Source organism: Carassius auratus, unplaced genomic scaffold (genome assembly GCF_003368295.1).
Source record: "Carassius auratus strain Wakin unplaced genomic scaffold, ASM336829v1 scaf_tig00030106, whole genome shotgun sequence".
In the NCBI taxonomy this organism is placed as follows: Eukaryota; Metazoa; Chordata; class Actinopteri; order Cypriniformes; family Cyprinidae; genus Carassius; species Carassius auratus.
Window position 1 is genome coordinate 2,352 of NW_020525827.1, and position 25,278 is coordinate 27,629.

General features: G+C 36.8%; 2 protein-coding genes across 3 annotated transcripts in view; both read left to right on the forward strand.

The window, feature by feature from the left end:
* The first annotated feature begins 2,289 nt into the window (after positions 1 to 2,289).
* On the forward strand, positions 2,290 to 4,222 carry LOC113080025 (60S ribosomal protein L38). Of its 2 annotated transcripts, none has more exons than XM_026252270.1 (5): positions 2,290 to 2,380; positions 2,563 to 2,584; positions 2,933 to 2,993; positions 3,412 to 3,534; positions 4,147 to 4,222. In XM_026252270.1, the coding sequence occupies exons 2-5, from the start codon at positions 2,582 to 2,584 to the stop codon at positions 4,170 to 4,172; spliced, it is 213 nt and encodes a 70-aa protein (XP_026108055.1). In that variant the 5' UTR covers positions 2,290 to 2,380; positions 2,563 to 2,581; the 3' UTR covers positions 4,173 to 4,222. The 2 variants fall into 2 exon arrangements, with proteins under 2 accessions (XP_026108055.1, XP_026108056.1); XM_026252271.1 differs by lacking the exon at positions 2,290 to 2,380 and adding an exon at positions 2,460 to 2,478.
* A 1,617-nt stretch (positions 4,223 to 5,839) lies between these two features.
* LOC113080026 (protein tweety homolog 2-like) overlaps positions 5,840 to 25,278 on the forward strand; it is a gene marked incomplete at its 3' end in the record, with an annotated part of 34,313 nt that continues 14,874 nt past the window's right edge. The window contains exons 1-2 of the mRNA XM_026252273.1: positions 5,840 to 6,308; positions 23,914 to 24,089. Of these exons, the coding sequence (XP_026108058.1) occupies positions 6,180 to 6,308; positions 23,914 to 24,089 (305 nt within the window). The remainder of the gene's footprint in view (positions 6,309 to 23,913; positions 24,090 to 25,278) is intronic.

Here is a 25,278-nt window from a genome sequence, read left to right on the forward strand (position 1 = left end):
TATTTGGTTTTTATTTTTATTTATTTATTTAGCTTTTATATTTATTTTATTACTTCAGTTTAGACTAAACAAGAGCCTTGAAATAAATTAAACATTAAATGAAAAAAAAAAAAAAAATATATATATATATATATATATATATATATATATATATATATATATATATATATATATATATATATATATAACATTATTTAATTTCAGCTAGTTGCCAATGCAATCATTTTTTGTTTAGTGCAGAGCCATTTAAATGTCTATATTAGGATGTTCTATCTATCTGTCATTTTTTATAGGCATATGCAGCTTAATTATGCTTAAGTTACTGACTGACTCATGCAAACATAAGAATCAGAAGTCTGACCCTGAAGGCTGTAGCCCAAATGCAGGAATTAAAGTTTCACTAGGTGAGAATTTTAAACAGGCTGCTGAATTAACTCTATTTTCTTTTTTTTTTTTTTTTTTTTTTTTTTTTAAAGGAAATGTGTGTTTTCCCATCCAAACCTTGCAGCCAAGATGATCATTTCTAGTATACTGTTCTGAAACTTCAGTTCCCTCATTCTGTGAGATATTTCCTCAAGTTTTATCATCTAGCACATGAAAGTCTGATCCAAAGGTCCATTGTTAGATCATTCAACCAGCAACTGTATTTAAACTGAATGGGAATACTAACAAACAGCTTTCTCCATATTATCAGCCTCCTTGCATACTAGCATATAAATAAAAAACAATCAGTTTTACAATTTCATGTCTTTGGAATTTGAGGACTGGAAGAACTGAAGTCAATACAAAAAACATAGGCTCAGTAAATGGTCATATACTGCCCTCTTTCTTCTCTTTCTCTCATGTTTCGTGCAACTCTGTTTGTTTCATAAGCATAATCTGCCATCTAGTGCCACTGCACCAAAAGTGACTGAAAAAAAAACAAAAAATATGTGGAATAAAAAATATATATAATAAAATTATGATATACATCTACATGCACTGTAATCTAGGAAAGATTGATAGATTTGCTCCTCATCATCAATCTGAAATGTGCTTTTTTTAGATTTTTATTTTTATTGCACAACGTGCACCAAACCCACCTTCGTTAACTAAGGTTGGACAGGCTTTAATAAATTCCCTGAATGGAAGCAGCAAATACACCGAGCCAAAAGAAGCTAATCAGCATTCTGCTCAGTGGAGGGCAGCGAGCTGTGGGATCTGCCCTATGCCTTCTACGTGGGCCGAAACACATATGAGCCAATGGGACAGTAATTAGAGTGAGGAGGGCAGCGGTGGTGTCTACCTTTATTAATTAAGTGCTGAGAAGCTGCAGATGTCACTCAAGAATCCAGCAGATGAGTTGAAATACACTCAAGAGCCAGATGTGTGAATTATTGATGTGCACGTGCATGCATGCCTAAAGGTCTAAAGAACCTAACTATCTCAAAGATTCTGCTATAAACATCAAGTATACAAGCCTATAGCTATAATGAATGCCCTTTTCATGAATGAATCACTCTTTTCAATCAGTTCTTTTCACAAGGATGGTCAAGTGGTTTAAATATAGGCCTCTCTCTTTCTCATTTGATTGGTTGATTGATTGACTGATCGTTTGTGCAATCAGTGCCTTGCATCATATAAAATGTGTCACCTCTGTAGACATAGAAATGTTTTTTTTTTTCTTTTTTTCTCTCGTTTGTTTGTTTATTCAATATAATGATTTGTGGTTATATTTTACAAATAGCGATAAGTTATTGGTGATAATGGTAAGTAATAATTTTCGTTCTAAAGTTTTATTCAATTTTAGTCATCTTTTGTAAGTCACCTTTTAATTTGTCAAATGTAATGAAGATAATGAAATGTGGAAATAAAAACAGCAATAAATCCAAAATATCACTTTAAATGGACAAAATTATTAACATAAACCTAAATGGCCTACAGGTGAATAAATTCCATGTATCTTTTGTTCTTTGAAACCACAATAATGGAGAAGACTGCTGACTTGGCAATGGTCCAGAAGACGATCACTGACACCCTCCACAAAGAGAAGTCACAGAAGGTCTTTACTGAAAGGGGTGGCTGTTCACAGAGTGCTGTATCAAAGAACATCCCTACAGGGAGCTTGCATTTCAGAGATCTCTCCATGTCCCCTTCAGCACTTTTTCAATATGATACAATATATATATATATATATATATTTAGATACACCGTACATCTATTTCATAAAGTCTCCAGATTTAATTTAAGCAAATGCATGATATATTCATGCTGCACCAGTAGACGTCACTGTGAGTTTTGACGTTTTAGGCCAGAGAGTCCCTCTTGAGCCACCGTAGCCGGTCCATATCAGGCCTTCACGCGGAAGTCCCGCCCTTTTCCCCCCTCGCTCGCGGGACGTGTAAGTGTTAGCATTTTAGCTCTATCAAACGAATCCATGTAAATCTGCATCGATCCATCAATAGTCATATTTCAGACATGTGCGATGTGAAAGAACAAGTATAAATGTATCATTAAACTAAATATTTGCCGGAAGCTGTGTAGAATAGTGTTGTAATAAAGTCTTGTTTTTCTGCATTGCAGGGTCGAGTCGCACCTCAAAATGGTGAGTTTGTTTATATCTTGCATTGGCGTCGTGTTTTTATTTTTTATTAAATGGTAAAATATAGAGTGTTTCGGTATTAGTGACATTTGTTCAATGTTAAAATAAAATCGAATTTGAAGTAAAATCCTTGGATAACCGAAGGTGGCTAATGGTGGTGATATGGAGGAGTGTCACGCTGATGGACAACCTAGAAATGTTCGAGAACTTATACGAGTAACTTAAAGTAGTGAATCCGTCTCAATTTAAACGCATTGAAAGTTTGTCTGATAATTCTAGAGAAGCCATTAAGATATCGAGTGAACTAACGTGTTAAGTACTAACGTGTAAATGTTGCGTTCATCTTCACAGCCACGCAAAATTGAAGAAATCAAAGATTTCCTGCTTACAGCAAGGAGGAAGGATGCCAAGTGTAAGTTTAATTAATAAACCAGTTATGGTACATTTGAGACTTTCCTTTTTTGTGTTTTTGTTGTAGTGCTGTAAGTTGTTGTTTTTATTATTATTGTGACAGTTAGTTTGGTCTTACTGTATGGGCTATTGTGATGCTGTTTGGTGCATCTTCAAAGTATTCACTTTGCTGAAGTTAATGTTAGTGCATCTTAGTCGTGGAGGACTGAACAATGGTTCAGAGACTAGAAATGAGCTGATGTTACCTGTTCTAGATGTCCAACATGTTTAGTACTGTGGTGTTGCAAGACCAGGTTTGAGAAGAACTGGCGTAATGTTGAATAGATTTTGGTTTGATGGAACAACAGCTTTAAGAGATTGCTTTAGTTTTTTGTGACATTTGCTAAATTCATCTCTAAATTCATGTTGTGTTCCAACAGCTGTCAAAATCAAGAAGAACAAGGATAATGTGAAGTTCAAGGTCCGCTGCAGCAGATACCTGTACACATTAGTCATCACAGACAAAGAGAAGGCTGAGAAGCTCAAGCAGTCCCTGCCACCAGGTGAGTCTTCAGAAACCACATCACAGTGCTGGGATTATAATACCGTAGAAGTAATGATGCTAATATCAAGATCCCATCAATCAAGAGAGAACCAAATCCTTTAAGTTGTTACGTTTTTGCAGCATAATGCTTGTGCAGTAATTTGATCGACCTTAAGGATTTGTGCTAAATGTTTGGTTGTAGAAATGATTTGGCTTAAAATTAATGAATGTTAAATAGTAAACCTACAAACAAAAGGCCTGCAAAAGTAAAGCTTTTTTTTTCTTTTTTTTTTTTTTTTTTTTTTTTTTAGTGTTGTGTTATCGTTTAGCTCTGAAATATTGTGTTGATGTGAAAAACTGAGATCTTTAAAGTGCTTACAACTGACTGGAAAGTCATGGAAATGCTGTGACCAGGTTTTTGAGGAGTATGCAAGATGTCCAAACACTTTGGGCCTGTTCTGTGCCCTCTGTGCATTTACACGCTTGCTAGAGCAATGAGGGACCAAGTGCTGGGTTTCGCTTCTCAGAGACTTCAGTTCCACCGGTCCACTAACACTTACAGCTGTGTCAGTTCTGGACTCTGTCCCTTCAAGGATTGCTGTAAATATGACCCATCTTTCTCTTGTTTCAGGTCTGGCTGTGAAGGAGCTCAAGTAGATGTCTCCATTGTACAAAATGTTGTAATAAAATTGGGAAAATTAAGAATACCGTTTTGTTTGTTTCTATGCTTTTCACACTTCAGGACCTGCTTGAAAACCAAGATTTATGCTACTTCTGAAAGCTGAATAAGCTTTCCATTGATGTGTGTCTTAGGACAGGACAATATTTGGCTGATACATAACTATATATATATATATATATATATATATATATATATATATATATATATGAAAATCTGCAATCTTAGCTTGCTAAACTATCAAAATACTGAAAAAACTGCATTTAAAGTTGTCTATTGTTTGTACATTTTTGGTAGAAAAGCACAATATATACATTTTGGGCATAAAAGAAAAGTCTATAATTTTTATCCATGCAATGTATGGTTGGTTATTTCTACAAATATACCCGTGCTACTTATGACTGGTTTTGTGGTCCAGGATCACACCTTTACTACAGCTTTTGTTTCTTGAGAACTGAAGAATAGAGTAATGGCTGCTGAAAATTCACTTGTCATCACTTGAATGTTACATTTTTATATACTGACATAAATGTTTATTTTAAACCATAATATTTCACAATATATTTTTAAGTAAATGCAGCCTTGGTGAGAATAAGACTCGTTCCAACAACATTAGTCTTATTGACCCAAAGTTTTTTTTTTATTATTCTAGGGACATTTTTACTCCCCTCAGACCTTGTTTTTAGGCTAAAAGGATTGTTCGTTTTAAGACCTTTAATGAATTATCGAAACATTTGTTTTGTATTCTATCAAATGAGATCTACCGATTGCAGATTTAATGTAGTTTAATTTATTTGTTTCGAAAGATCATTTCATTTATGTACTAGCTTGTTAGCTGGTATTTGATATAAAGCCAATATAAACATTTACTAAATATCGATGTAATATAGCTGACACATTTTGTCAGGTAGTCTTAATGTCTATCTTGGAATTTTTTTTTTTTTTTTTTCTGGTGGTCATTTCACTTTGTGATTTTAAACCTTTTCAAACAATGTTAAGAAACTGAAAATTAGGGGAAAAAAAATACTGACATTTAGCAGTGATTGGCAAGGTCATGAAACTACTAGTTGTTTATTAAGAGGATGCAATGCTGACATTTCACCAAATATACAGTTTTCTGTGCAAAAACATGACAAAAAGATTTATTTTACAATTTATCAACATCTAAAAACCTAAGCAACATTGTGTGTTCTTAAATAATTCACATCTAAAATAACCTCCCAATGAAAATTAATGGAGCACTAGCGTTTGTCTTTATTTTTGTAATTGTGAGACAAATTGTTTAATTTGTTATTAAAAGTTGTTATACGCTTTTTATTGCGGAACATTTTTATAAATCATAAGGGTCAGTGATCATGAAGGCACTGTTGATGTGAAATGTCCTTTATTTGTCATTATTAATTTTGTATCAGTGTCTGTATTAACTTGAGTTGCCCGATAGATGGCAGCATTGCGTTATGTATTTTTAAATAAATTTCTAAATTCAGCATTTATCTAATTTTAAGAATATTTTATTCTGACAAAGAGTTTAACGCTAATATCCAAAAGTAATAATATATAGTGTTTCCAAACTTTGCTGAATCTCGTTATCAACACAATTAGGCCACCATAAAAAAAAGAAACTGCCTCCATCCTCATCCTCCTATTCAAGCGCGACCCCGAGTCCCAATCGTGCGCTCAGTCAAGCTCGCTCCCGAGTTCCTCAGAGCGCAAAACACGCACAGGAATGGCTGCTGCGCGAGACCGGGATTTAATGTAATAATTCAACATTTCCCGCTAATTCTCGATTTGGGGGGAGTATTCAGAGATATTTTTATGTCTCCTTCAGCACTTTTGTTTGAGTACTCCGTCTCTCTGATGTCTAAATCCATGGCTTTTGTTTGAGAAGACAACGGAGAGGAACCGGGAAAGAAACACCCAAGTAACGTTAGTCCGACTGTCTCTATCTGGGAAAGTGATTTCTTCGTCTCGTGGACTGCTGAAGGATGTCGTCTGCAAGTGTTGATTATATCGCTCCTTGGTGGACTTACTGGCTTCATCAGTTTCCTCATGTGAATCTAAGGTTTCAGCCGTTGGATCACACGTTTAAACCGCAAGATGAAAACTACCAGCAGGTCAGAGCTCCTGTTTTTTGCGGTCATACAAAGGTTCATGGTTCAAACACAGTCGTGATGGGCTTTATGTACTGCCACTGTCACTCCTGGTTTTAGGGGTTATTTTCTTTCTTTTTTTCTCTCTCTGGACTCCAGGTCGTAGTTCAAAAATATAGTCGATAACATGTTTCAGAAGTCCCCAGTGATAGTGTTTTCATTATGTTTGGCGTCTAGTGATCACTTAAAAAAACATTAATGCAATGTACATTTTATTCACACGTTAAGACACAGTCTAGTCACTATACTTTAATATGTTAATTAATATATATATATATATATATATATATATATATATATATATATATATCATTACATAGTGTTTCAGTTTGAGTATAAAGTACTACACACACACTACGTACTACGTTATATACTGCACAACAGTATACTTTGTGTTTCAACAGAGCTTCAATAAGCTGTTTTGTTTTGATCAGATGAACATATAAAATAATCTAAAGGGAATTTAAGTGATTAATATTGGAATTACTTGGATTATTTTTGTATAATCATTTGTTGTCTCTGAAAGCCCAACCATAAAGACTGTAAAAGTGACTCTTCTCATAACATGAGACTAGTGTTATTTCAGTATCACGAGCTGCTGATGTAGTTTTTATTCATATTTATTAGTTTTTTTTCTTCTTGTGTTTTCAAATTTTGATTTTCAAGAATTTTGTTTACTTTTTGTAAATGTTACTAGTTTTTGTTTTTATTTATTTCAATTTAAGTTTCAATTTGATTACCACAAGTTAGACTGACAGAGCTTAAGTATTTTAATATTTAAAGTTAACCTTTATTTTATTTCAGGTAGCACTTGTTTTAATAACCCTGCTTCAAACTCTGCTTTAACTGTCATAAAGGGAATCGTGTGCATGTTAACAGTTCAGATATGCTTTGTTCTCTGTATTTCCAGTCTTGCTTTTTGTGAGAGACTTCAATTCCCTTTAAATGGCATAGACTTTTAACACTAAGAAGCATTGTTATTGTCCTGTATTACAGTCCCTTTCTGAAAGTGCATGTTTGCTTTCTGGATCAATATGATTAAAACCTCAGTATTAACTATCTGCTGGGTTTTAGAAGCTCTAATAGCTGGCATGTATTAAATAAATTGTTTCTTTGCAGTCATTGAAATTCACATCTCACAGCAGAGCCATATCTCCTTTTGAACCAGTCTGAGTTGCTAAAACGCCTATGAACACCTATTGGCTTGATTCTGTGCTGCACCTGTCTTTGTGAGGGCGATGGGGTTTTTCCGCTGACCTGTATCAACATCATGTTTAAGGCAGATGGTGTAAATAAAGTCAGATCTAGACCAGATGCTGTGGTGTGAGATCAGGCGCTGTCTCAGAATCAACATTGGGGCGTATTCACAGGGCCTGAGGGATCCTCCTTCATAACCCATTTTCCCCCTGTTTGTGAATCTAAATGCTCTGTTCTCGCTGATGCTGCGTTTTGAATCTTAATGTAGCTTTTCAGCAGAACAGGAAACTGGTGGGATATCTTTCCTTTGTGGGGTTTTAGGTTTGGTCTTGGAGATTGTGCATATGAAACTGGGAGATTGTTGTTGTGCTTTATATCTAATTGCTGACGTTTGTTATGAACGCCAGGCTGATAATGTGTGCTCTATAGAGATCCATTGTGTTCATTACAGCAGTTTAGCCGACACTTAATGTTCCAAAATTATTAGGAGAAAAAGATCAGTTTGGATCCATTTCTAGTTCTTAATTTCATCCTTTGGATGTTTCCTAGTCCCAATGAATTTACTAAACAACAGAGATTATTAAATTTGCTCAGTATGCCAAAAATATAATTAATTAATACAATATATCATCCAAAACCTATACGTTTAATACAGTGTAAAATTCACAGTGTAAAATCTTTTTTTATTATTATTATTTTATTTGACACTGTCCCAAGTGTGAATTCTTGTACTCTATGCTTAGATCTAGATTCCCCAGTGAGTAGGCCCAGATGGACTCTGCAGACTCTTTTTGTGCATCTTCTTCACTGATTTTGGGAGAAAATCTGTGGAATAAATTGAAACATGGTCCAATATTATAAAACACAGCTTTCTTTGTGGGATTTTGCGGATGCAGATCCCTTCTGGGCCTGTCAGTTTGGACAGCAAATCAGCAACTAAGTAGACGTCAGATCCAGAAAGGGGCCAAATTGGGCCAATCATCTAGTTATGCCTGGGTGGATATGTGTTTGTGAGTTAGATCGGTCAAAGGTCATCTGTCCATATGATTCACTTATTTCCTGTGGGGATGAATTGCTAACAGCTGTTTTTAATTTCTTCCCATTCCTGACATAGGATGCATCTGTTTGGTTCACACCATTAAAAGCTGTGTGTCCAGCAATTTATTTAAAGACAGCTGCAGATATTTACTTGCTGTTTTTGTGGTTAAAGTTATTGTGATGTACAAGTGATGTGCCAACATTTGAATAAAAACAAATTTGTTACATTTTCTTAAGTGCTAGGGTATTCTGTGTTGCTGATGGGTGTTTAATTTTTTGGTATTATTATTTTTTTACTGACCCATGTCAAAAGAGTTTACGTTATAGTCATTCGACCTCAGAAGACGTCTCCTCATTGAACCGCTTGATTTGAGGTATTATTAATGTCTGTAAACTGTGCAAGATGAGTTAATTGCTTGTTTAATACTTAAGGGTCAAGTTCAAATCACTGAGCATAAGCAATACTAATGGTAATGGTTGCCTTAGCAAACACCACTGAAAATGATGAGAGAGAAGGGTATTTTCAGAGGCAGATAGCTTCACTGAATCATACTGAAATTCTGTGTCATCTGACTCATCTGACCCTCAGGAGGATTGATGCTCTATTTAAAGGTGCTGTATGTAAGATTTTGACTCCACTAAAGCATAAAAATACCATAATATGTTTGCCAATATTTAAGAAACATGCTAAGTTAACGTAGATATTTATCTGAAAAACAATGCTACAGTCAGTTATTCTCCTCTGAAAATGTGCGTTCCGGGTCGGAATGTCAGTATTTGTTTTGTATATCGGCACCCCGGGTTGCCAGTCGGCGGAAAACGGTGTATATAATTGTGTTCATTGTCAAGTGTGCCGTGTGTGGCAATTAAAAATGTATTGTTTGTGTCGTCAATCTGGAAACCTGCGTGTGAGTCAAGTCTGAGGAGGAGGGGCTGGGTGAAACTCAAAACACAAAAAATGCCTTGCACTCTGTTTTTGTCTGCATATATGCAAATTCATTCAGTAGGAGCTTGTAGAGTGGGTGAGAGAGGTTTCACCGGTAACGGCTGTAATCAAATAAGCGCTGAGCCTGTGCTCACCAATGCTGCCCAGGCATTACAGGCAATATGAAATAAATATGACTAGGGGTGTGACGGTTAGTATATAACAGTGAGACCGGCGGTTATAGTTGAACACCGTCATTAGAACTCTATAACCGCCAAAACCGTGTCATTAAAATATTTTTTACAAACATTTTTTATCAAAAATTATTTTCATCATAAGGATCATAAGATGCGCAATATATCGGAAGACATGGTTTTTACCACTTAATGAAGTTTTGTAACTCCTCAGATATGATAGTTACCGCTTCATTAAATTTTGCAAATTTTAAATCAAATTTTATCTTAATTTTAATAAATGTTTCATCAACCAATTGCATGTATTTTAATAAATAAAAAGCAAATATAGCAGACAATGATAACCGTGACATGGAAGCCCCAGTGCGCCGCGTTCACTTGCACTGCACTGTGAACTAGAGCGCATCTCATCATAAATGAAACTCAGCGTAGGCCTATGCCTCATACATTAGCATTAAATATGTTTGCTGCATCCTTTCTAGAACAGACAATGGCTCCATAGACCGCAAAACAGTCAATCAGCTAATCAGCGGATGGCGGGAGGTTGCAGCTTTGAAATTTGCTCAAAATACTTTGGCGCGGATGATGAGTTTTGTGACAGATCTCCTAAACGGAGGTCTGAAATCTCTGCCCCTTTACCGATCAGAGCGTGCGCTGACACGGAGTTAACCCGCTATCTCCAAGATCAACCAATTGACTCTACGGCATATCCACTACCATGGTGGCGAGACAATCTGAACCACCCCCCAACACCCCCCCCCCCCCCACGGGGGTTATGTTATGAACGTCACATTTGACTCGCGTCATAACCATCATCACCAATTCTGAAACTGGCACACCCCTAAATATGACATCCATAATTTTCTGTACCTGTCACAGTCATCTGCTGGAGTGCCCATGAACTCCCACAGAGGGCACTCCACTCAGGACTCTGTAATCTTTTTTTTTTTTTTTTTCTTTTTTTTTTTGTATTTCCATTCCAAACTCCCATCTCCCATAATCCTTTGCTTAAGGCTAATAACCACCAGGTGTTCCCCATTACCACCCCCCTATATAAACGGTGTTTGGACTGTCTAATAGTACGAAATCTTGTTTAGTTCTGTCTGGCATTTCCGAGCGGCTTCCTTGTGTTTGTTCCTTCCGTGTTTGACTTTGGGTTGTTTGTACTGACTGTGATTCTTTGCTGCCTGCTCTGACCTCTGCTTGTTTCTGTTTTCGAGTTTGGATATCCCTTGACATACCTGATAATAAACCACTGCATATGGATCCAAAAGTCTCTGACTCCATGTTACAGTACCGAAGTACCAGGTCTTTTGACAACATTAATTCCATGCAATTGCAATGTACTGCATGCAAAGAATGGGGGAAAAAATTAGTTCTTTAGATTTCAAAGAGGATGCAGAAGCACCATTTAAAGTGCTTTTTTCATTCTGTTTGTGGTCTATAGTCTTCTATAGGCATACAATAACTTTGTGATGAACAAGTCATTGACTGATATCTTATCCAGTAAGCTGCTAACTAGAGTCTGTTTCATTGAGTCAGCTGATTTATGAGCCAATCACTCTCACAGCTGAACTGATTTGTATGAGTCATTGAAAAGATTTATTAAGGAGAGCAAATTTTGGGTTTCTATTTTTCTTCTTCTTTTTTTTCTTCTTATTTTATGATAGACATTGTGTTGCGTTGAAGAAATTATATATATATACTGTGTCTTAGAAAAAAAATGGAAATCGGCAAATATCAAATCACACTAACAAAAAATTGGAAATCAGAATCTGCCAAGAAAATTGCAGTCGGTGCATCTCTATTTATTACTTCAATATCAAATAGTCCCTTAGATTAAATGGATTATAGAGTAATGTGAAGTATGTAGAGACCATATTTTTCATTTTTCAATGTTACCAGTTTTAGCTTGTTCAGGGCATCACATTTGCACTTCTTCCTACAGTTCTGATGCTCGGCCAATATTTCTTGCCATGACTTTGGTGTCAAGCCTTTTTGCTCGCTGAAAGTCCTTATTTATTGTGTCCCTTAGGCTCTGTTTTATAACTTCAAACCTGAACCATGGCACTACATTTCAATTTTAGATGAAAGGTGAGAGAAAAAGCCCAGTCTTGATTTAGCAGCCGTCTCTTCCATAATTTTTCTGGAAGGTCTGGTCGTGTCAGCACCCTTTTAAGTATCCTCTTCAGCTGATTCTGGGTGGGCCAGGCTACTAGTATAAAACCCACAAAGATTTTCTTAGGGAGAAAAAAAAATCCCCAAAAAGCAAATGAAATCTGTTTGGTAAACCATTGACCTACTAAATCAGGCTGATCAGATATACCAGAGATCTACAGTTTGTTTTTGGGATGTTTAGGACAGAAATATTTAGACTTTTTGACATGGTCGTAAATTAAAAGCTCCTTGGCCTTTTGCAAGTAAGCAGTTAAGCTCATGTTTTAACATCTTGTTCGTAATATCGTAATGATGTCTCAGTGAATGGAATGGAAGTCTCAGTGAATAGTGTAATTGTACAAAGTGGAATGTATTGCATGTTCTCCAGTCCCACTCATAGTCAATGAGCTGTTGCATCAGTCTCTTATTGAGATGCATGGCTTAAGCATGGTTGTGTAATATTTAATTGTAAAGTTAAGTATTAAGTAATTAATTATACATGCATTGCATGGTATTTTTATTTTCGAAACAGGCTGGCTGTTTCATCAGTTTTGTGATTCATCACTTCATGTAATTTTTGAAGGAGCCTTACTTTCACAAAAGGGTATAAAATGTTGGGGAAGGGGGATTTAATAAAAATAAGTTAATATAAAGTTGATATAAATACTAACTACAAATACTGTAAAAAAAATTTGGGTGGCAATGAGATGTTTTAGAAGTGAGTTTCTTATGCTCTCCTAGGCTGTGGTTATTCGATAGAATATTCAATAAAACAGTAATATTGTCAAAAAATGGTTATCTAAAGCAACTTTTCTCTTTTAAGATCTGTAATTTATGTGTAACTTTTAACTGTGATGGCAAAGATGATTTTTCAGTAGCCATTACTCCAGTCTTCAGCATTACACGATATGCTGATTTTATGCTCAAGAAACATTTCTTATACTATATTACTATATTATTATTTCTTGGTGGATGTAACCTGGAATGCTGCAGAGCCCTTATCATCTTTCTTGCTTCCTATCTGTCTTTCTTTTTTGTTTCTTTATTCACCCAGAACCCATGACCTGCTCCTCTCTGAGTTAATGATGTCCCAGCTGTGAGGTTGGGGAGGTTCACTCGAGCGCACTGTGTTGGAAAAGCCCCCCGAGGTTGCCCCTGAACCCCTTACTCCCTTTCAAAAGCAATGTAGGAAAGACAAGGACAGAATCGAGTGAGGTTGACTGGTTCATTGAGGACATTCCTGTAAAACCCCAGTCATGCAGGCCCCACATGGCCCTGCCTCGATCCAACACTGGAATCTTCTCAAATATGCTGGTATATCATTGCAGCTTTTCATTTTCTAATACCTTGGGGATTACCTGGAGATTACATTAGCATATGTTTGAATATTTTTTTTTCATCAACATTTAATGGAAGTTATAACACATTATGGTATCTTTCCCTCAGGCATATTACTTAATTTCTGCATGGAAAATATGTTATTCTGTACCTCACAGAGCGTAAAACTGAAAAATGGTAGACTTCTGATGAGGAGGTTGATTGTGTCATTCTTCAGCGGGTGTAGATCTCTAACAGTTCCCAGCAGAAGGGCGTCAGTGCGCTCCACACAGCTGTTCTCCACCTGCTGGACCATCACATAGCTGTTTGGCACAGAACTTCCACAGAAAACCCATTCATCACTAAGCTTAACGAAATATGGCTGAATCCCAGTTTGCATACTTCTGCCAAGTACAAAAGTTCATATTGCACTGGGGATGACATGCTATTGAGAGGTTTCATTCATATGGTATGAAATAACATCTTGAGGAACCGTCTCAAACTTTAGACACTGCTGGGATGTTTTACTGTGACAAATCTGAAAGGCCATCCAGACAGATCTTTTGCAGAGACATTAAATTTTTGTGAGTCGGAGATGTTCAGCTACATGAATGATGGTGACCGTCGGAGATCCAAGATGAGCTCCTTGGAAACTTGGCAACCTCTAGTGCTGTCAGTAGCCCCTTTTCAAACTGCAATTCTGGCAAATACATGCAATACGTGTTTGCTTTCACACAGAAGGTGACTCGGCAGTGTTCCTGCAATTTTCCGGTATGACGTGCAATATGAAAGGGGTTAGTGGGAGCTGGGCCTGAGACTTTTTTTTTCTTTTTTTTTTTTTTCTAACTAACCATGACAAGTGATGAGACATTTTGGTTTCTATTTCTGTGGAATTGGGTATCCTTGCCCACGGTGTAATCTCATTGGTCTAAAATCTGTATGTTAAGCATCAGACATGTTCTGAATCTGATTGGAATTGATGTTGTCACATCTCTCAGCATTTGTGCTTTCATTGTAGACAGACAGTTTACAAGTCACTGTGAACTTGTCAGCGTCTGCCTGCTTAGGATGTAGGGTGACAGTTTATTACGCGTAACTTTGAGTTTGTGTGGTAGATTCATATTTTGTAATTGTTTACACTACATTATTCTAGGGCTGTGCGATATGGACAAAAAAAAACGATCACGATTTTTTTATCAATTTTGCGATTTCGATTTTAATCACGATTTTGACACACACAGGCATGCTTTACAGTCATAAATCCATTCAATATAAATTTGAAACATATTTCCAAAAGAAAACCAATTAGAGCTTTATCAAAAAAGTTGTAACATGTCTCTCGAAAAGACTTAAGTCAAAATAATCACCAAGCAAATATGTCAAACAAAATCTAGACATATGGCATAAATTATAATAAACAATAAATAATAATAAATCCCGTGTTCAGGGTTATTTTGTTTATTATTTATTTATTTATTTTTGGCCATGCATTGGTAATAAAGCTCACTGTAGCGGTGCCTCAGGTGTTATATGTTTCGCCCAATATATTTATTGCCCAAGGTCCACACATACTCTGCCTGCAGTGCGTATACAATAAGTTACGAAAGCCCATTAAAATAATGCACGAGTGTGAAACTATCCGCTCGCATGCAGATTTCCTTTGCTCTGTTAACAAAACCAGACACGCATGCTCGGATCATAGACTGTGTAAGGCTCAGATACACTCTGCCTTACAATGTGTCTCCTCTCGCTCAACCTGTGTCCTGTGCACTCACAACTCTCTCTGTGCTCATGCACAAGATATTAAATCTTTTCGCACCTTTCTATTTATAACCTTTTATGTTCTCATCTTTTACCGCATGCAGTGTGAACGTTCTGATCCGTTAACATGGGCTTGAAAAAAAAAAAGGCTACGCATCACAGACAGAGTGTGTGAACCTGGAGTTAGGCATATGCCCAGTCTGCTCTGTTTTCGCGTTCCACTTAGGTGTGCTGCATCCTGATTGGTTCAGATAACATTCTGCGGCACGTTGGGGCTGCGGAAAATCGTGCCATAAAGCGATTTAGAAATCGGCACACTCAAATTGTGATTTTTATTTAGATTTCGAATTAATCGCACAGCCCTACATTATTCCTATGATGGCAAAGCTAAATTACTCCAGTCTTCAGTGTGTCACATGATCCATCAGAGAAAGGGTTAGGGTTAGAAAATCAACTGACATTTCTTATTATTGTTGAATTCAATGTTGATACAGTAAATTTGAAAGAGGTTTACTAACTCGGGGAGGAAATAAAATGAGAGTGAAAATTGAACTGTTGGGTCACAGAATATTGTTTTTATTAAAGTTTTAATTTAATGCTCACTTGCATTAATGCACACTTTTTTTAAAAAAATCCACTGGAAATAGTACACAGTCTGGACTTTTTCACACACTATTTTCAACATGCTGTGACTTGAGACACACAATATGCTAATATTTCATGTTATATAGGACACATAGTGGGAAATTGTGGTTCATTATACTGTATACTTGGAATGGTCTTTTACACTAGATACAGTATACTGGTTTAATAAGTCACAGGGTTGTCCTAACATGTAGGGCTCCTCAGACAAGCAAACAGCGTAAACTTTGAACAAGTATCATGTCAGAGCAGCTTAGTTTACATTCTTGCGTATATCTGCCTTCCTGGAATCTCAAGAAATTATAGACCGATTTCTCTAGAAACCTGACATGAGATGAGACATCTATTTCCGTCATGAGAAAATATTCTTTCTTGGCTTGTTTAAAGGTCCAAAGCTCAAGAATTTGAGTCTTTAATTTTTTTGCCTCTACACAGAATTAGAGATCTTCCCTCAGGCTGCAAACAGTACTTGATTCTGCCCTGTTCCTCGAAGCTTAAAGGCTTTGTCTGTGGCACCTCATTCACATCCAGTTTTACAGCCCGCTTATTCATGAGGACGGTGTGATTGGCGCTTGAAAAGGGTGTTTTATCCAGGCCGGTAGCCAGCTATGCTCTGGTTGAGCTGTATGTCAATGACCCCCAGGGAAATTCGGCCTGTGAATGTAGTGGACACACTATGCAAACAAGCTGAATAACAACAGAGAGTAGTTTACTGAGTCACTGAACTGACAGATTGTTGAAGGTATGTAAAGCGTTTTTACAGGAAAACAACTTCTTGTTCCTGATGACTGTCGTGGTTGATGACATGCCAAAATCATTTTGTAATCAGATTAGGGATGTCAAATTTCGATTATTTCCATGATCGATCGTCGTTTAAATTAACGATCAATTAATCGATTAATCGTTAACCATAATACTGCAAAATGCGTCTATTGCAGGCACGCAGTCAGCGGTATGACAGGATGTGCAAAAGCCACACACACACACAAAACGCTTTCTCACTTGAATTAAAGAGGTTTTAGTCTGAATAAAATGCTAGTAGCAGGATTATAAAATGAATAGATGCGATTATGATCATTTGATAAAATGAAGAGAGCGCGCCATACTTTTGAGGTCATTTTACTTTGTTGACAGTTTCCAATCCCGCACTGAGAACGCTGAACGCGCATCTTTAAATGGTTTTGTGGTGCTCGTTGTTGTATTTTAAAGCACAATTGCAATGTTTTCAACTGACATTATTGTATAAAATTATCCGAAATGTGGAGCGCGTGTGACTGCGCTGCACATTAAGTGAACTACATCGGCGCTGCTGCACCAAAACACAGTTGCTCACATTAATTTGATCCTGCTGGATTCTGTCCTAGAAAATGTCAGATTTTTAAAAATCCGGCATACAGCGCATTAGATCGTGACAGTGCATGCGTGCAGACGAGGATGAGCGAGCGCGGCTTTGGCTAGATTTATTTGGAGGTTATTGCTCATGTCTCATTCGGCACAAATCGAAATGTTTCCATATTCGCAATGTATTTGAATGTTAAACTATTATTTATAATGTAAACTAGGCTTGTACTTAACACGCATTCGCATATAGACGGAAAAGATGATCCTCTTCATATGAGCAAAAACGTCCTTGGCATAACAGCAGAGTGGACCGGTATACTACGGTCTATTTAAACTGACCAGTGTAACCTTTTAATGTTTAGTTGACATTTTATTTTGATAATGAACAGACTGCGATGTAAGTTTGAATCGCTAGAATATACGTGTGCAGCAGGCTCCGGGGCGATCGAAACAGCTGAGACATTAAAAATATATATATATATTTTCCGCAAAAGTGTTTACTTTCATTTGTGCACACTCACAATAAAAACAGAAGATTTGTGCTGTTGTAAAATAAAGCAAACAAACAGAATGCGTTGTCATCCTTCTTTTTTTTTGTGAACTTATGGAGCGCCCACACTTCTGTTTTAAATCCGTTAATCTTAATTAGCCTATTTAAGTCGGATATATTTCGCATAGCCTATTAAAAAAAAAAAAAAAAAAAAAAAAAACATGAAAACAAATTGTTATTTTTATGTTGGGCCTATTACTTAGTAGGCTATACATTTTCCTTAAAGCATCCCATTTTGTCCCAGGGCTTAGAACCTGTGCCCTAGTCAGGTCCATGCAGAAACTTGTGAACGATGCTCGGCGTCACCGTTTAGTGACAGCAGTGAATGCTCCAGGAATGTGTCGGTCACAGCGCCTATTAATCGCTGTTTTGAATCCAGCAATTATTTATTTAGAAATGATAAGATCTGATTATGACAAGTGTGGTATAAAAGCTTTGTTTATTAGAGGAATAATAGGTTAACTGGAAAATGTTAAATCGCGACCATGCTTTTGGACCCCATAGTCTTCATTTACGCGGCTTTGTTCTGGTTTGCCGATTGGTCACGAATTTCCACAAATTCAGTATATTTAGGCATCGTTTCTTTTCCTAAATCTTCATAGTCTAACCCTCTAATTTCCCAGGTTTATTTTATTATCTTTCGCTTTTAATAACTGTTTTCGCATCTCTTACTGTGGTAAACATGGGAAGGGAAATTAAAGATTTCATGAATTAAGAATTCGTTCGATTTATTAATTTGTTCCCTTATTTCACTTAAATCATGGGTTATTTAGGGAACACAATTAATGAAACATGGACAATTGCCACATTAATAATTCGTAGGAATGAATTAACAAGTTGTAGGAATGAATAGACTACCTGTCCTGTCACTGTGTCCCGCAGCCCTGCAAAGTGCACGATATAAAACAGTTATCTGATGAAATGATTAGTAACTACATTTCTATTGCATTTAATGTTGAAGAACTTTTATGTTGTTTCTATTTTAATGTACTTTAAAGTTTAAATCACATTAAAAGCTTAATTTGTACATTGTGAATGAATGATGATGCTTTTATATATCGTCACCGTCACTCACAGCCGCTCGCACGTGTTGAGTGCGCATGAGCCGCACGCAGCCCAACATTGAATCGGTTAACCGACCATCGATAGCCTTAATCGATTGCATCTCTTATCGACAATTAATCGATCATCGATTAATCGTTGACATCCCTAAATCAGATCCATGTATCCATTTACAAAAATAAAAAGAAGCCAATAACATTTTTAATTTGGCCTTTATAGCATTTGATAGACGATTTACACAAAAATATTAAGTAGCAGCACAACTATTTTCTACACGATGAGAAACATAATAATAGAAGCAAATCAGCATATTAGAATAATTTCTGAAGGATCACATATCACTGAAAACTGTAGTAATGATGCTAAAAATTCAGCTTAGCCATCACAGAAATGCATTAAATATTTAATTATACTTAAATAGTTATTTTAAATTGTTCTAATACTGCATAATATTGCAGTATTTTTTTTTTTTTTTTACCAAATACTGTAAGTGTAGCCTTTGTGCAAAAACATTAAAAACTTAACAATCACAAACTTTTGAACGCTGTTGTTTATAATATGAATATACATGAATTTAATAATGTAATACTTTTCAGTGCTATTAATTTCAGGTTCTATAAAGTGTTAACTTTGTAAAATCATTATTTGTATGGGCAGGGTATGGATACATTAAGGGTCAGCTGCTATACAGTCTTGTGAGACTAGATGCTGAATGTGCTTACATTACGACACTGTCATCATTCTGAATGGATAAGCAATCTTTCAACACTCATTTCCTTAAGGCTTCAATTAAACCTTATTATGTCGAACAAGAGAGATGCTGAGCACTTCATTCCTGGAGAAAGACAGCAGTGTTTCTGACTGCGAGGCGGTGGGTGGCTGTGAGTGAGGATGTGCAGAAATTGTGTTCACATGGGCTGCGCTGTGTCCTTTGTTCTCTTTCATGGAGACTGCCGTGCCACTTTTTCCCCATAATCCTGTTTCAACCCTTTTTATCCCTCCCTTGTGCCTCTTTTCTTTCACACCATACTCTCCACCCTTCTTCCTAGCTCCACTTGTGTGTTTCCCCACCTCTTTACTGTCCTATCTTCTTTCCCCACCCGGCCTTGTCTCGCCTGTTTTTTTTATAGACGTCTCTCTATATGCTTGGATAAGATGGATGGACTGCAGAAATTGAATTATACAAGTGCTGGAAAACAAAAAAGTGGAAGAGACGGGGTGGTTGCTTTTTATCCACAGTGGAGCTGAAACAAACAACATTATGGAAGACCTGTCAGCAGCATTCCCCTTATATACATTCATAGTCTTTACAAGCAGAGAAAAACATGCCGCCTTCTGAAGAACTCGACATGAAACAACAATCACAACCAATTTTGCATATAGAATGTAAAAACTAAATAAATAAATTGACAGTTGTAATTAAAACAGATTGGAGTATGTTTTACAAGAAAATACTATTATGGACTTACCTTCAGAATCGAGATCTCATGACAGAACACAGACCGGCTAAATGATTGAGATCGCTAAACTCCAGCTTGTTTGTTTTTCAGATCATCTGCGTTGTCACTTCCGCAATGAGGAGCGTTTGCGTGCGCATGCATGCCAGATTGCTTAAATTAAACAAAACACCAGGAAGAAAATGCATCTATGTAACAGCGAAACTCTGATTTACGGGATTTTAACTCATGAGTTTTCACGTAGTAGTGAAGAGCAGTCCGCAATAACATGTTCTACCTTTTGGACATTTGGTGTGTTATTTTGGGAAAGTATGCTTGAATTTGAATTAAAATTTTACATTGTCGTCAAAATTATTCTAATATTATTGCTAATATCACCCAGCCCTACTGGAAATTTAAGAGTTATTCAGGGTTTTGATAGAAAACATTGACATAACTTGTGAATTGTTTGCTGTAAGGATGATTATCGAGAAAGTAAATGTTTTCTAAATCATTATGCGTGTTTTCTTTTTTTTTTTTTTTTTTTTTAGAAATTACCTTTCTGTGGTCAAGGAAGGAATATCAATTGTTTCCCTAACACTTCTGCATCTTTTAGTACACATTTTAGTCAAATTTGCATACGGTTCTGTCATTCAACCTTCACTGGGCGCTGTTTTTTTTTAGACATTTGCAAGCTTAGTAAGTGGGATTCATCATTTTTGTTACTTGAATGAATACAACCTTGAACATGAAAAGGAAAGATATATATAATGTATATAATTTACTAGGGATCAGCTCTTGAATATTGGCTAGAAATATCACAAACAGATGAAAGTTCCATAGAAATGCATTGGTGAAAAGGTGTGGGAACTCTGTGCTGTAGACATTTGTAAGCATTAGCGGTGGCTAATTGAAAAATAGATCTCTGTCTTGTTGTGACCCGTCTCTTTGAATGACAAGGGAATAGGTGGGTGGAAATAGCTTGGGGAAGAAAGGTAGGGGTGTGTAAATAATTCCTCTTTGCTTTAGTTCCATAGAGGTTAATGCAGCTGTTCCATTATTAAAGTGTCCCTGGTATTAATGCGCAACCTCTGTGTGTGCGTGTTATAATTTTTTGACTGTTATAATTACACACTCAGTTTTGCTGTGCCAGTGTGTATGTTTGTGACAGAGAGAACACCGGTAAGGCCAGATAAGGCTGCAACATGGGTGTTGTTTATATAGTTTTGGAATGTATTCTGAAGCGATTCATTATATTCATAATTATGGCTCTGAATATTTATTGCTTGCTTTATCTTCCTTCCCTGTCAGTTTCTCTCTTGCACACACAAGCAATATTTTTCTCTTCCCTTACTATCTTTCTTGTTTACACTTCTCCATTTCTTTACCTGTATAGCTTATGTATGTGACAGGGGAGATGTGCCATTATTTTGCTGTACTGTGTTAGATATATTGGCTTGGTTATTAGCAAAACTGCTATATGTTATTCAAACAAAGATAAAGTCAAGACCAGGAACAACTCCACTTGATTTTTGTTTTATTTTATCTAGTCTTACATAATACAAAACTGTTCTTTTGCAGTCATTCCAGAAATGATAATTTTGTTATGACTAATTTTATCTTTTGGTTTGCATCCATCTGACTAAAGAAAAAGCACACTGTTATATAAAAATACACATTTAAGTAACATTTTTATTATATTAATATATTATGCTCACCAAGGCTGCATTTATTTGGTTGAAATGGAGTAAAAACAGTAATATTGTGAAATATTACTGGTCAAATGTTGTCTTTTCCTTTTTTTGTTAATGTGAAGCAAATCAAATCATGGTCACACCCCATTAATTTTTTTTTTGAATGGCCAATTCATCTAGATGAAGAAAAAAGAAAAAGAAAAAAACACTAATCACTTAATTAAAACTATAATATGAATTTGTGTGTATACAACTTTCTTAATGTTTGAACAATTACTATAGATATTATTTTTTGTATTTTGCTAATATGATATAGAATTTATCTTACACCAGCTGCCACTGATCTCTAGGCTTTTCTCTGTCAGATAGAACAAGTTTCTCATAGTTCACGAAGATCATGGGATTTAATCAGTGTAATTCCAGCCATTTACTCACACACAGCTTCATTAAAATAGTCTATGATAATTCCTCTTTTCACTTTGTCCCAGGACTTAACTACACGGGCAGCAAGTAGCTAGAGGTTGCCATGGTGATGCTTGTGCATGTGTGTGTGTGTCTGTGTGTTTGTGCGCGCGCGTGTGTGTGTGTGCGTGCGCGTGTGTGTGTGCACGCGTGTGTGCGTGTGTGTGTGTGTGAGTATTTTTTCTGTCTCTGTCCAAAAGCATTAAACATAATGGCAGTCTTCCTCCCCTTGTTTCCACAACAACTGCTCCCCTTGCTGATTAGCAAATCCCCCCCCCCCCACACACACACACACACACACACATATATATATATATATATATATATATATATATATATATATATATATCCCTCAACAACACAACCTCTCAAATCGCCACTTCTTAGTTGGTAAACACTCGTTCCCTAATATGTCCCCCTCCCCTCCCATAAGACCCCTCTGTGGCAGTCTGCGTACCTCCTCCCCCCATTTCCTCATCACAGTACCTTCATCAACCCCTGTTTGCCCTTCACAAAGGCCTGATGGGAATTCTCCATCCTCAAAGGTGGAGGAGGGGCTTAGACACAGACTCATCTTTTCCAGACAATGTGACTCAAATGAGACACTGTTCACTGTAGGTTTCATCATGCATTTCACTTAAAAGGGTCATATGATGTCTTTTCCTCGCTGTCTTTCGCTTTCAAATAGCTTGTAAAAGCTGTGTGCACATTTTGCTTTCACTTTCAAATAGCTGCAATTCGGCATTAAGCAATTGTTCATTTTTAATTTGTTTGAATTTTTCTTTTTCTCGCTTTTAAATAGCTTAAAAGTGCCATGAGCATTTTACATTTGTTCGTTTTTAATGACAATTAGGCTGACAATTAGCTGAATATAACCTACTTGTTTAATTAGTGACACTTGGCCTGCATTTAAAAAAAAAAAAAAAAAAAAAAACCTTTTATTCTAAAACCTTTATTTTATATGGCAACATAATATTGCCCTCTACAATATTTCTATGAATAAATATCTGACAGAGATCATTATATCACTGTGTGCATAGTTAGTAAGTATGCTGACATCATCCATAGCAGCGAGGTCAACCCAGCCCTTACTCTTAAGACTTCTGTCTGTTACTCAGTTAAAGTTGGTCTCCGCAGCTTTGTGAATAGATTGTAAGAGAATTCTTTTGTCTTCTGGTTCTTTGATACATAAATGCAGCCACTGGAATTGTGGGTAGAGGGGTTGATTCATTAGTCTTAGAGTTATGGGAGTGAAGCAGATGTCTTAGGATGTCCGAGCACCCACAGAATGAGAGAGAATGTTGGATGTAAATGAGAGAGACAGAGACAACACAGGAAACAGGGATGGTGATGCAGCAAATATGGACTCTAGGCTGCTTGCTATAGCTGTCCTACTTTCTCTTCAGAGCCAAGAGCAGGATGGGATACGACATGGTGTATGTGTATGAGTGTGGCTTTGTTGAATAATTGTGCTGCCCCATCAGTTGTCATATTTATTCTCAGTCATTGCTTGAAGGCCGTTGATTCCTGTCTGGGTGAAGGTTTCCAGCACAGTTAATACCATTTTCAATGCCAAAAAATGGATATCATGCTCCCTTTACAACATTGTGTAGTAGGCAACCAAGCATTGGCAGAGTGTTGTCTTGTGCGCCCATTAAATACTCGGAGACTATAACAGTGTAATGCATCGTCTGTTATCAAAAAAAAAAAAAAAACCTTCTTAGGAGGTCGTGACTTCATTCTTCATTAACTACAAACTTGACTGGTCATGGAACTTTATTTGTGTGTTCCAGTCGCTCATCTTCCTGGGCTGTGTAGCTGCAGCTGGTCTCGGTGTGAACCTGCTGTGTCTGGCCATCTACCTGAGCTGCCTGTGCTGCTGTCGGAGGGATGAGGTGGAAGAGGAAAGTAAGAAATCCAACTCCTGCTGTGTCACTTGGACTGCTGTTGCTGCCGGACTCATCTGCTGGTACGTACCACCCACCGTTCTCACGCTGAGAGGACATAGCCGCTCAAGATGAAGGCAGCATAGTGAAGCACTTTAAGTGTATAGGATATTTATGTGGTTATATATTCATCGTGGTCTCTGGCATGGGAAGATTTCATTAAGAAGGTCTTTGTTGTCATCTGTCGCACAAGTTTCAGTATTGAAATGATTGATGAGAAAGCTTTTCATCGACATGGCAAATACTAGAAAAATCCCCTTAAGCAAATTAGCTCATATCTTCTGGCTGACACATCTTCCTCATTATGTTCCACATCTTTTTTTTTTTTTTCTTTGAGTCTCTTCCTTCCATTGCTCTCTCTCTCTCTCTCTTTGCTTCTCACTGTTTCTAGAAAACATGCTTCGTTACTTCTGATGTAACCTTGTCATTTTAAAGCCCTGTGTCTGGAGGAAGAAAACAACCAGCGAGTAAATAAACTGTACGTACTCATGTAACAAAAGGAAGAATCTGAGAACACTAACAGATTAAACAGAGAAATAATATATACGATGTGAAGAGCTGCCTCATTTCTGTGTTTAATGGGTCATGTCATGAAAAAATCAAATTGTCCTTGATATTTTGAGATATTGAGTTCATTGTGCTATGAAAACTCTGTAATTTTCACAAAGCAAAACATTTTCCACATTCCGAAACAATTAAAAAAAATCTAGTTTAATGTTTAATATGAGGTAAAACATTTTATACTATGCTATACATTTTATACTATTTGAAATATATATGTAAAGTTTTGACCCCTTTTGTTCTGAGGCAAGAATCACAGCCTCTGCATCTCACTCACACTCTTCTTTGCTGTCATTTTATTTCCCAGAGTTTCATTACACTGAGCTGTCAGGTTTATTCTCCTGCTCTATAACAACATTGGTTCACTGGGTCACTTCAGGTAGTGCTGTTCTGTGCTCGGATGCAGAGAGCAGTCTGCATTCCTGTCTGAACACAATACCACTGACCGGTGATAGAAACACTTTAGTTTTGTTTTTGGCCACATTGTCCGTCACGTCTAAGTTTGAGGAGGGGTTGTTGGAACCCTCAGAGTCTGACTAGGATTTAAGACCTCAACAATGGGTTAAATAGCCTTGGACATTCTGAGAAGGCCCTCTGACCTCTGCTCAGACACGGTGCACTTTTCTGCCTCCATCATCCAGAAGCTGCATT